A 13,163-nucleotide genomic window follows, 5' to 3' on the forward strand; every position below is an offset into this window, starting at 1 on the left:
CAGCCAGTGTTTTCCCATCTTCTGTCTGGGTCTTCTAAAAACATCCAATGGGGATGGAACCAAGAAAGGTTCAGGGATTAGTCTGGAGGCATCAGCTCTTATCCATGTGGACTGAGAACTAAGCATCCAGTGGAATCATGCCCTGAAGGAGAGATGAGGGGGTAGGAGACCCCTTTAAAAAAATCCCACCTCATGCTACTCAAGGTCAAGCAACAACTAGTTCACAGGTACAAGATGGCAGAGTGTGGTAGATCACAATAAAGACTTTGCCTTTGTCTCTGGTAGAGCTACAGTACCACTGGAGGGTAAAAGAACACATTTTACATGCTGAAGGACAACGTGGTAAGTTGGGGAGAAGAAAAATTTCCTCTGAGGATTCACAATAATAAATTATCTTCTGTATTCCCACAGAACTCTCCGATGAGGGGAGAGTTAACCAAACACTATTAATAATGAGGTTTCCTCTCGGCCTTTCTGAGATCTGACCTATGTTCACACTTTGATACATGCTCAAAGGCATTCACATCAGTCTCAACAGCCCAGCACTCTTTCTCTTGCTACAAAGTGAGTAAAATATTCAGCTGAGAAACAGAAATCCCTCCACACAAGAAGAAAGAAAGGTGATTTCCTGTGACTTTTCCAGAACTCTAATTCTTTGTTCAACTGAAGATTACAAATGAATCTAGAAAAATATTTCAAAAATTCACCCACTTTTCCCCTCCTTCTGAATGCACACGGAACAGTATAAAATGCAGAAATGTAGCTCACTTCCTAGAACTCCTAACTCAAAAGCACAGGAGTCGAAAAATAGGAACGTGGGTATATTAAAAGTTTACCATTCAGCTTTATGAATACATAAGCTCTAAAACAACCCCTGATAAATCATGAAGTGGGGAGATCATCTAAGGAAAGGTAGGATTAAACTCCTGATGCCACATCATGAAGCTTTTCAATGTCTGAGATAATACGGATTTTGGATCAGTCAAGCAAACAGGGCCTCCCAAGAGAAAATGGAAGGATACCCAAGGGCAGAGCCCAACTTCTAGAGGTAAGTTATCCTCACCTAGGGAGACCAGGTTCCTGTAGGTCTCCAGCATCACGTCCCTGTACAAGGCCCTCTGAGCAGGGTCCAGGCATTCCCACTCCTCCTAAGAGAATTCTATGGCCACATCCTTGAAGGTCAACTGTGTCTGAAATGAAAACACATTTAACCAAAGAGCCCTGAGGAGGTTCTTATTTTCACACAAAATGAGAAGAGGACAGAGGAGTAAGGATCAATTCAGTTGAAGTAAATATTCTGACAGATCCATGTAAAGCTATGTGAAGGAAATTGTCATTCTCTAATTTAATTTCTTAGGCTTTTTCTTAACATTATGATATCCCCCATCAATCAATGGATTTTTTCCTTTTGTAGTCAATACATAAAATACATACAAATAAAATTCAACAATGGATTGTCTATGCAAAAGTGTTATATATTATATTTTACACACTGAGTGATATTTAATATCTAGGTAAGCTACGCTATGAGTGGTATCTTCAAGGATGACAGAGTCAACAGTGGCTTTTTTTTTTTTGGCTGCATTGGGTCTTCGTTGCATCACTCGGGATCTTCATTGCAGCATGCGGGAGCTTTCGTTGCAGTGTGCAGGATCTTTTGTTGCAGCATGCAGGCAATCTGCTGTGGTGCGCAGGCTCCAGAGCACTTGGATTTCAGTAGTTGTGACTCACGGGCTCAGTAGTTGCGGCGCATGGCCTTAGTTGCCCTGTGGCATGTGGGATCTCAGTTCCCCAACCAGGGATTGAACCCGAGTGCCCTGCATTGAAAGGCACATTCTTTTTCATAAATTTATTTACGTATTTATGCATTTATTTATTTAATTTTTGGCTGCATTGGGTCTTCACTGCTGCGCGTGGGCTTTCTCTAGTTGTGGCAAGCAGGGGCTACTCTTCGTTGCGGTGCACAGGCTTCTCATTGCAGTGGCTTCTCTTATTGTGGAGCACAGGCTCTAGGAGCACAGGCTTCAGTAGTTGTGGCATGCAGGCTCAGTAGTTGTGGCTTGTGGGCTCTAGAGTGCAGGCTCAGTAGTTGTGGCACACGGGCCTAGTTGCTCCGCAGCATGTGGGACCCTCCTGGACCAGGGCTCAATCCCATGTCTCTTTCATTGGCAGGCAGATTCTCCATCACTGCGCCACCAGGGAAGCCCGGAAGGCCCATTAACCACTGGACCACCAGGGAAGTCCCCAACAGTGGCTTTAAAGAAAAGTCAAAATCTTAAATTATGATAAGGATAGCAACAGCAATGACTAAAGGTGTCTGCATATTTAACATATACTAAGCATTACTGCAAATGTTTTACAGGTGTAAGCTTTTAATCATCATCAGAGCTCATTAGAGAAAGATCTGTTCCCACGTTACAGAGGAGAAAACTGTCAGAAACACACTGAGAAACTCTATTCAGGTCAAGAAACTAAGAAACAATACACAAGCACATAAACTAAGGAAGTTTGGCTCTTGATTTGAAGATCAAGAAGAAAAACTTAGGGCTTCCCTGGTGGTGCAGTGGTTGAGAGTCCGCCTGCCGATGCAGGGGATGCGGGTTTGTGCCCTGGTCTGGGAAGATCCCACATGCTGCGGAGCAGCTGGGCCCGTGAGCCATGGCCGCTGAGCCTGCGTGTCCGGAGCCTGTGCTCTGCAATGGGAGAGGCCACAACAGTGAGGCCCGCGTACCGCAAAAAAAAAAAAAAAAAAAAAGAAGAAGAAAAACTTAAGTAACAGAAAGAGAATTAAAGGTACACGGATAGAGGGTCACCTGAGAAAACTTAACTTCAAGGAGAATACCATGGAAGGGCATAAAACGTCATTATAGATGTGGACACACACACAAATGCACATAAAATGTTAGTAATCTTACTACTATTTGAACCATTAACATGATAGTGTAAAAAAATACAAGGCCAAAGAATATATTTAAGATACGATTGGGGGAGTTCCCTGGTGGCACAGTGGTTAAGAATCCACCTACCAATGCAGGGGACATGGGTTCGAGCCCTGGTCTGGGAAAATCTCACACGCCTCGGATCAACTAAGCCCATGAGCCACAAGTACTGCGCCTGCACTCTAGAGCCTGCGTGCTGCAACTACTCAGCCCATGTGCCACAACTACTGAAGCCCACGCACCTAGGGCCCGTGCTCCACAACAAGAGAAGCCACTGCAATGAGATGCCTGCACACCACAACGAAGAGTAGCCCCTGCTCACCGCAACAAGAGAAAACCCGTGTGCAGCAATGAAGACCCAACGCAGCTGAAAATAAATAAATTAAATAAATAATTTTTTTAAAAAAAGATACAATTGGAACTACAATTAGGTATAACACAGACTGATTGAACTACAATTAGGTATAACACAGACTTATGAAATCATGTTGTCTTTTATCAAAACCACAGACTTGGGACTTCCCTGGTGGCGCACTGGTTAAGACTCCACACTCTCAATGCAAGGGGCCCGGGTTCAATCCCTAGTCAGGGAACTAGATCCCTCATGCATGTGGCAACTAAGAGTTCGCATGCTGAAACTAAGAAGCCCATGTGCCGCAACTAAAGAGCCTGTGAGCTGCAACTAAGGAGCCCACCTGCCGGAACTAAGACCCGGCACAACCAAGTAAATAAATAAATAAATATTAAAAACAAAACAAAACATAGACTTGCAAATCCATGAACTCATGGACACATATGTAAACACACAATCAACTGGAATGAGAGGAGTTCTCGTGAACATTTTTTCATCATCAATGATACTCATGTGAATTTTAGCACCTTTGGGACCATGAAAAAGTATCAATGTCACTAAATGGTACTAACATGAACAGTGTAGAACACTTAAATTCCAATCTCTATAAAATACCTAGAGTCAAAAATATAAATAAAATTTTATCCACTAAAATGTACACAAGTAGGTATTAACAAATGCAAAACAGTCTGTGTACTCCACCCATAAAACACTGATTCAAGGTTAGAAAAGTTATTACTGTTATATACTAATTAAATAGATTAAGAAAAAATTATCACAATATTAAAGTTTACAATTATGTGTAGAATTAAAAATCTTCACAAAAAACAATATTGAAAAAACATATCATTATTAAGCAAGAAGATTTCAACAAACATCATGATCAGAAGGAAACACCCAATGCATACCCTCAAAAGTTACAGTAGAGTGAAGGGGGCTGGCCAGGGCTCCTGCCTTTCACCACTGTACAGTGTGCCTGAGCAGGGACCACTAGAGGAAGTAACAGGAGGAAAAACAGAGACCTAGAGTGAGAAACAGAGAGAGAGCAGGTCAAAGAGTAAAAGCGGTGAACATTTACAAATCTAAGGACATCGAAAGGCAAAAAGTGAATGAATGAAAAAGATATTCCGGGACTTCCGGTGGCTCAGTGGTTAATAATAGCCTGCCAATGCAGGGGGGGTCATGGGTTTGATCCCTGGTCCGGGAAGATCCCACATGCTGCAGAGCAACTAAGCCCGTGCACCACAACTACTGAGCCTGTGCTCTAGGGCCCGTATGCCGCAACTACTGAGCCTGCATGCTGCAACTACTGAAGCCTGAGCACCTAGAGCCCATACTCCACAACAAGAGAAGCCACCGCAATGAGAAGCCTGAGCACTGCAACGAAGAGTAGCCCCTGCTCGCCACAACTAGAGAAAGCCCGCACACAGCAACAAAGACCCAACGCAGCCAAAATAAATAAATACACAAATAAATAACCTTAAAAAAAAAGATATTCCATGTTAAAAAGAGCAGAGGTGACAATCTTATATCAGACAAATTTAATTAAAGAGAAAAACTGACACAAGACACAAAGGGTATTATATAATAATAAAAAATACAAATCACCAAGAAGATATAACAATTATAAATAAGTAAATATATATATATATATATATATATATATATATATATATATATATATATATACACACACATCTAACATTAGACCTCCCCGTGAAATGGAGCAAACATTAACAGAAATAGAGAAAGAAATAGACTAGAGCAAAACGTGAGTAAGAGACTTCAAGACTCTAGTTTTACATACGCATGAAAACAAAAAGGTCAATAAAGAAACAGAAGATTGGACAACACCATAAAACAACTGTACCTAACAGACATGTACAGAACACTCCACCCAACAACAGCAGAAAACACATCCTTCGGGAGCACATGTGAAACATTCTCCAAGACGGAACATACCTTATACCACAAAACAAATCTTAACAAATTTAAGATGATTGAGGTGATAAAAAAAAGATCTTCTCCAAACACAATGAAATTTGGAATTCCCTGTCGGTCCAGTCGTTAGGGCTCCGTGCTTTCACCGCCAAGGGCCCGGGTTCAATCCCTGGTCAGAGAACTAAGAGCCCACCAGCCGAAGTGGCCAAATAAATAAATAAATAAACACAATGAAATGATACTAGAAATAAAGAGCAGATGGAAAACAGGAAAATCCCCCCAATGTGGAAATTAAGCACCTCATTCTTAGAGAAGCAGTGGGTCAAAGAGGAAATTATAAGGAAATGGGAAAACTATCTGAATAAAAATTAAAACACAACATACCAAATTTATCACAGGTAACCAAAGCTGTACTAAAATGGAAGTCTACACTGATAAATGCTTACAACAAAAAAAGGGAAAGATGCACACTCTGTACTACTGTTCAAGAAAGTAATAAACTTCCTAGCTAGAGCCATTAGACAAGAAAGAGAATTCTAAGCTACTCAGATTGAAAAAGAAGTAAAATTATCTTTTCTTTTAGGTGACAAGGTTATAGATGTACAAACTAAAAAGGTTCCACAGTAAAACAACTATTTCAAAGAACAACTTCACAAAAGCTGGAGCATAAAACATCAGCATGCAAAACTCAGCTGCATTTCTGTACACAATGAACAATGTCCAAGAAAATTAGAAAACGATTCAATTTACTATAGCATCAAAAGGAACAGAATATTTAGGAAAGCATTAGCGAAGGAGGTGCAAGACTTGTATACTGAAAACTACTAAATGCTGCAAAAAGAAGTCCAAGGAGATACAAATAAATAGAAACGTACCCTGTACTCATGGATTGGAAACCATAATATTCTTAAAATGACCATATTACCCAAAGTGCTCTACAGATGCAATGGACCCCCTATCAAAATTTCAACGGCAATGTTTGCAGTAATAGAAAAAATCATACTAAAATTCATATGGAATCTCAAGGGATCCCAAAGAGCCAAAATACTCTTGAAAAAGAAGATGGAGGCCATCATATTTGGATGTCAAAACACATTACAGAGTAATCAAGATGATGTTGTACTGGCAGAAACACAGACACATAAACCAGTGGAACAGACGAGAATATCAAAAATAAGCCTTTGAATATATATAAAATGTATAGACAAGGGTGCCAAGATTACGAAGGGGAAACTGCAGTCTCAATAACAAATGGTGCAGAGAAACTAGATCTATCAGCAAAAAGATGAAGCTGTAAATCTACCTACAGCAAAGGTAAAAACTTCTGTGTCACAGGATACAACCCAGAGTAAAAAGACAACCTCTGAGGGACTTCCCTGGTGGCACAGTGGTTAAGAATCCACCTGCCAATGCAGGGCACACGGGTTGAAGCCCTGGTCCAGGAAGATACCACATGCCGTGGAGCAAATAAGTAGTTATGTGTGTGCCACAACTACTCAGCCTGCGCTCTAGAGCCTGCGAGCCACAACTACTGAAGCCCGCACACCAAGAGCCCGTGCTCTGGAACAAGAGAAGCCACCGCCATGAGAAGCCCACACACCGCAACGAAGAGGAGCCCCCACTCGCCGCAACTAGAGAAAAGCCCATGCACAGCAACAAAGACCCAATGCAGCCAAAAATAAATAAATAAATAAATTTATTAAAAAAAAAAAAAGGAAGACAACCTCTGAGGAATGGAGGTAATGAAAGTGATATGAAGAATTTCCAACTGTCAGAGATTTAGGTTGATTTCAAGATTAAATTTGCTAATGGTCTAAAACACCCTCTATCACTGATGTCTGTTTCTGAACTTTCCATTCCATTCACAATCATTAAGATTTGAAGTCAGCGATGCACTCGTTTAGCTTAATTGCCTTAAAAAAGTCTGAACAAATTGCCCATAATTGGTATGATTTCCAGATTTTACCAGGTATTGTGCATATTAGTATCTGACTTCCATGTGCAGCATCTTTATCCTTGTTTACAGAGAGCGGACAGTGCATCCAGATGGGGCCCTAAAAAATCCCGGCTGCCCAATAGCACTAACACCACGTCTCTAATCCATGGGTGTGAAGCCCTGCCCAGGACTACACCCAGCGGAGCCTCTTCACAAGTTCCAGGTCACTGGGTCATGGGGAGATGGGATCTAAGTGGAGATGACAGGCCCTGAGGGAAAGAACCGGGTGACAGTGAATGTACAGGTGGCAGGCGGGATACTTCAGAGTCAGAGATTAGTGAGTCCAAAGAAGGGCATCTCAGGAAGGACAGACAGAAGAATCAGCTGAGAATACAACTTTACCTGAGAAAGAGCCATTTCTGACTCCTTTTCTTTCCTCTTCCTCCTCTTCCGGGCTTCTTACCCAGGTAGCAATACTCTTTAGATGTTGACCCTGAAAGTTGGAAACATGCCGTTTAATGCTTAGAATCAACACACCCCCTTCCTGAGTCACCACCACACACACAGGGAAGCCCTCAGCATGTGGAACAGACGGTCCTCTGCTGCCCACTGTCCCAGGAGGGGCTCAGGACAGTAACTCCCACACAGAGACCTACACAGGAGTTTCCCCACCCTTTCTTTAGATCAGGCTCCCCTCCTGGTGAGGCCCTCACGTACCCAGCAGCAGCGGGCACCTCAGCGGGACCCGACGATCCCCTTCAGGTCACAGACCAGCCCTGATCCATCCCCACGCAGAGCAGAGCCCTCACCCTCAGCCCAGATCTCAGCCCTCAGGAATGGGGAGACTCAGAGTCCTGATGTTCAATGATGCATCCGGACTGGAATCACCTGGGGCACCTCAAATATTGTTGAGGTTGGACCCCACACCGACAATATTAAGTGAAATCTCTGGTCAAAGGGTACAAAATATGTATATGAAAAATGCCTCAATGATCTAATGGGAGGCCTGTGTTGAGCAACACCCACAGGAGCCTAGTCCAGCACAGCCCCCACTTTCTTTTTTTTTTCTAGCTTTACTGAGGTATAACTGATGAGTAAGAATGGTGTACATATGAGTCATCGAATGTCGTTATTTTGCACATGTAAACACTGTGCAATAATAATCACAATGAGGTAACTTTCAATTCCATCAACTCACAGTAATCTTTGTATCTGTGTGCTGAGAACACTTAGGTATTACTCTCTGGAAATTCCAAGTATATAATAACGCAGTGGATTCACTATAGTCAACATGCTGTACATGAGATGTATATGTTGTACACATTTACAACTGAATGTTGTATCCTTCGACCAACATCTCCCCAGTTACCACACTACCCAAACCCTTGTAAGAACCTTTATACTCTACGGCTCTATAAGTCTGATATTTCTACTTTCCAAAAAAAGTCTGTCTTTTTCTGTCATAATAATGTCATAATTTATGGATGACATAAATTTTCTACATCCATTCACTTGTCAACAGACATTTGGTTCTTTCAACATCATGCCTGCTGTGAATAATGCTGTAATGGTCAATGGAGGGCAAATATTTCCCTCACTATAATGATTTTGTTTCCTTTGGATAACTAGCCAGAGGAAGGTGTCATACACTGTTTGCCTATTCTATGTTTGTTTTGGTTTTTTTTGCAGTACGCGGGCCTCTCACTGTTGTGGCCTCTCCCGTTGCGGAGCACAAGCTCCAGACGCACAGGCTCAGTGGCCATGGCTCATGGGCCCAGCCGCTCTGCGGCATGTGGGATCTTCCCGGACCGGGGCACGAACCCGTGTCCCCTGCAACGGCAGGCAGACTCTCAACCACTGTGCCACCAGGGAAACCCCTGGTGTTAAAGTTTTGAAAAATTGAGACTATAATGTTAGAAAAGAATGATATGAGTTGATTGTAGGAGACCAAAAATTATTCCAGAAAGAAATATTTATAGGAAAGGAGAAATTGAACGAACTAAGATTTATTCCAACTTACAAAACAAATTATACAGAATAGAGAAAGAAAAACTAAATGCATTACACACACAAAAAAATACTTTAAATAAATGTTCCTCTAAAAAGGCACCATGTAGTGACAGAGTCAGTCATTTCTTGCCCCAGGTGTCCTCTCCCCTGACCTCTACTCCATGCCAGGAAAAGGGAAGGGCGTGACCCACAACTAAGTGAATCAAGTCACTGTCCCCCTGGCTGAATAGGGATTGCAAATGGAAGTTATATTCTCATATAATTACAAAATGCATAAGCCTGTAGACAGCAGCTTTGCAATTCTCATCCTCATTTGTATAATTTAAACAAATTTTAAATGTACTATATTCTAAAACCACAAATCATGTTATCACAACTTAATCATCCATATCCAAACAGCTCACCATCCAACTACATCCAGCTCCCACCACCTACCTGCACTACTATGTGTCACCATCTCATTCCGTTTATCTGTCTCCCTAGTTTTCTCCGTCTACGTCTTTTTGCTCCCCTCCGCTCTCCTGCTGTTCCTGCCCTCTTCTCTATTTCCTCCCTCACACCTGGCCTGCCCCACTCTGCAACCTGTTCCCCCTTGTTCCTCTTTCTCCCCCACCTCCGCTCCCTGTCTACCCTCTGGGTTACACCTCTTCCGGTCCCCTTCCATTCCGTTCCTCCCCACTCGCCGGCACTTCAGTTGGCGACGCTTCCTTCCTGCTCTGTCTTCCGCTGCTCTTCGTGTCCCCCTTTGTCCTCTTTCTCTCCCAGCACCTGTTGCTCTGAAAGCCTTCGTTCCACCTTTTATCCTCTCCCGGACTCACTGTGTGCAGGGCCTCACCACTGCTGCCCTCGCTCCTACCGCTGATCCAGGCCTCTCGCCAAGCTGCCCACCCGGAGATCCGGCTTTTTAAATTTACTTCTCTAGTTTATTGGCCCGCTAGTTTCAAGGCTAAATCTATTTCATTTCACTATCTCTTTGCAAGTCCCTCAGCCACCGTCTAAGTTCCCATTGGTTCTCCCTCATTCTTTTCTGCTTCTCAGTTTTTCTATCCCTCTCTCGGTCGCTCTGTCTCTGCTTCTGATCCCCCTTCGCCCCCATATTTAGAAAGATGGCGAGTGAATAAGATGCCCGCCTACCGCAAGAGGCCATTTTCCACCTGAGTTGAACTTGGCACGGAAGAACCATGGGTGTCCACAAGGCTGGCGCAGGTCACGTCCCCCTATGCGGGGTGAGGGGAAGGGCTGACCAAGAAAGAAGCCTGTGGAGCAGAAGGACCGGCCTGAGGAGACGCGAGGACAGAGGCGCTGGGAGGGAGGGGGTCTCAGGAGAGGGACGGGCTCTGCAGAACCCCAGGACCGGGGAGAGGACACGGCCTGTCCGGGAGCGGGGCGACCGGCGCTGCCCTCCAGGGGCCGAGAGGGCGAGGCTGGGGGTGGGGTGAAGGGCGAATCCACCTCGCGGTCAAGGACTTTACAAGGGGAGGCCGAGACAGTTAACAGGTTTTAAGCAGCGAAGTGTTGCGAAAGGTGGTGTCTACCTGGACGGAAGGTGTTAAAAACCAAGGGCAAGGGCCATCCTCAGAGAAATCTCTAAGCCGAAGAGAAAAGATCCCCGAAAAGATTCAGACCGGCTAGATCTGAATTTACCTGGGGTAAATTCAGGGGCGGGTGTGGGGATTTTAGGTCCGTAGTCACTCACAAGACCCTGAGGAGGTAGTAAGAGAGGCCCGCTGCGAAACTTTTCAACAGAAAGGAGAAGCTCACTGTCGAAAGATCTTCACGCCCCACTCTCCACTTCCAGGTCCTATGGAAACTACTAGCGCCCGATTAGAAGCAGGGCTTCCGGGGGGCGGGGCCTGGGCAGAGCAATTCCGGCGAGGGGCGGGGCGAGGAGAGTGCCCAGGTCGGCCGCAGGGAGAGGGAGAAGGAGCGGCAGGGGGCGGGCACTGTAAGGTGCTTCCCAGTCAGCTCGTGCGCTTCCCAGTCAGCTCATGTGCTTCCTTTAAGTTACTGTCGGTAACAGTGTTTTTTGTTTTATTTTGCTTTGATAGGTAAGAAGTGGATTTATTTAGAGAGAAACATACTCCACAGACAGAAGGTGGGCCATCTCAAAATGGGAGAGGACTTGCAGTGGTTGAGAGTCCGCCTGCCAATGCAGGGAACGCGGGTTCGTGCCCCGGTCCGGGAAGATCCCACATGCCGCGGAGCGGCTGGGCCCGTGAGCCATGGCCGCTGCGCCTGTGCGTCTGGAGCTTGTGCTCCGCAACGGGAGAGGCCACAACAGTGAGAGGCCCGCGTACCGCAAAAAAAAAAAAAATTGGATTCGTGACTTAGCCTTATAATCAGATTCTCCTCTATTGTTCTGTGTTTAATGAAATGTTCCACCACTGACTCATTTCCCTGATTGGAATCATGGAAGTCCACACTGAAACGTCTTTTTTGCCAACATGGCTAGTTTGAAATTTTCCATAATACAGACTAATCTTTCTAATAAACATCCCAAAATTTATTCCGGTCACTGAAACTTTTAAAAAATGTTATGTTTTCATATGTATGCTACACCAGGACATTCTGCTCATTTTGACTGAAAATATTTTAAATGCTAATATCCCTATGTAAACATCATGTTTCAATTGATTGCCATTTCCCTATGGATGAAATCTTCCACCTGTAGGGATGTAGGAAAACATACTTTGTAGTAAATGTTTAATGACAGATATTGCCATAAAAATATTGAGGTAGAAATGAAGTTATTGCATAGTTGATAATCTAGTTTTACTTTCTTTAGGGTTCATATTAAAGAGAATATACCTCCCCACTAAATGCCCTTAGAAATATGGCAAAGTTAATTATTCCTTAGATGAAAATAAATCCCAATGTCTTCTGAATACTATATATTTTACAGGCTCATAAGAGAACTTTCAGCAATAGAACACAAACAGCTAAAATACATTACAGTTTAAATATCAAAGGTAAATTTCAAATTACTCTCATAATGAACATATAGTGAATTTGAAATTGCATTATATTTAGTTATTATTGACTTAAGTATATTATGATGTAAACAAGTTTTTCTCAAAGCTATTTGAAGGTAATTCAGCACAAGTGTGGAATAGGATAAGCGTTTTGCAAAATAAGGCAGTTCTCATCAAAAGAAAAAAAATTTTTCTTATTGCCCTTCCTCCTTTTATTTTATCTATATGAAATGATGGATGCTAATTAAACATATTGTGGTAATCATTTCACAATACAGGGAAGTCAGACTATTTTGCTTTACACCTTAAACATATAGTGATGTATGTAATTGTATAAAGAGTTGTTTATACAACTCACTGTGTAAAGACTTGGTTTTAAAACGGCAAATAGTTAAAACACGTTAGCAAAAAGAAAGAACAATACAAGTTTTTAAATAATTTTATTTATTTATTATTTGGCTGTGTTGCTGTGCGTGGGCTTTCTCTAGTTGTGGCGAGCGGGGGCTACTCTTTGTTGCGGTGCGCAGGCTTCTCATTGCGGTGGCTTCTCTTATTGTGGAGCACGGGCTCTAGGCGTGTGGGCTTCAGTAGTTGTAGCACGTGGGCTCAGTAGTTGTGGCTCGCAGGCTCTAGAGCGCAGGCTCAGTAGCTGTGGCGCACAGGCTCAGTTGCTCCGCGGCATGTGGGATCTTCCCGGATCAGAGCTTGAACCTGTGTCCACTGCATTAGCAAGCAGATTCCCAACCACTAGCGCCACCAGGGAAGTCCAATTTATAACAATTTTGGAAACGTTTTGCTCTTTTTGAAGCAACGGTTACTGACCTAAATTATCACTTGCCTTAGTCCTCCAGTCTGACCCTACGTCTGGTCCCTGAGTCTCTGGAACTGAGCAGATTGTTGAATTTGGCCTGTGGAGTGAAAGGGGAATAGAAACGGAGAAGCTATTCTGCAGGGTGTCAGTATGAAATAGCCCATTCGACCCAAGGAGAGTTTTGTATTTCTCATTCTAGTGT

At 43.4% G+C, this 13,163-nt stretch overlaps 1 protein-coding gene across 2 annotated transcripts in view; it reads right to left on the reverse strand.

The window, feature by feature from the left end:
- Positions 1-1,069: 1,069 nt before the first annotated feature.
- Positions 1,070-13,163, reverse strand: part of LOC132509835 (zinc finger protein 525-like) — a 293,110-nt gene continuing 281,016 nt past the window's right edge. The window contains exons 3-4 of one of the 2 annotated variants that reach the window (XM_060131354.1): positions 7,571-7,661; positions 1,070-1,190 (exon numbers count right to left, since the gene is read on the reverse strand). In XM_060131354.1, coding sequence (XP_059987337.1) covers positions 1,181-1,190; positions 7,571-7,661 — 101 coding nt within the window. In that variant the 3' untranslated portion in view covers positions 1,070-1,180. Of the gene's footprint in view, positions 1,191-7,353; positions 7,438-7,570; positions 7,662-13,163 lie in introns of those variants that run through there. The other variant, XM_060131353.1, reaches the window with a different exon arrangement.

The sequence above is a fragment of the Lagenorhynchus albirostris genome, chromosome 19, assembly GCF_949774975.1.
Source record: "Lagenorhynchus albirostris chromosome 19, mLagAlb1.1, whole genome shotgun sequence".
NCBI lineage: Eukaryota > Metazoa > Chordata > Mammalia > Artiodactyla > Delphinidae > Lagenorhynchus > Lagenorhynchus albirostris.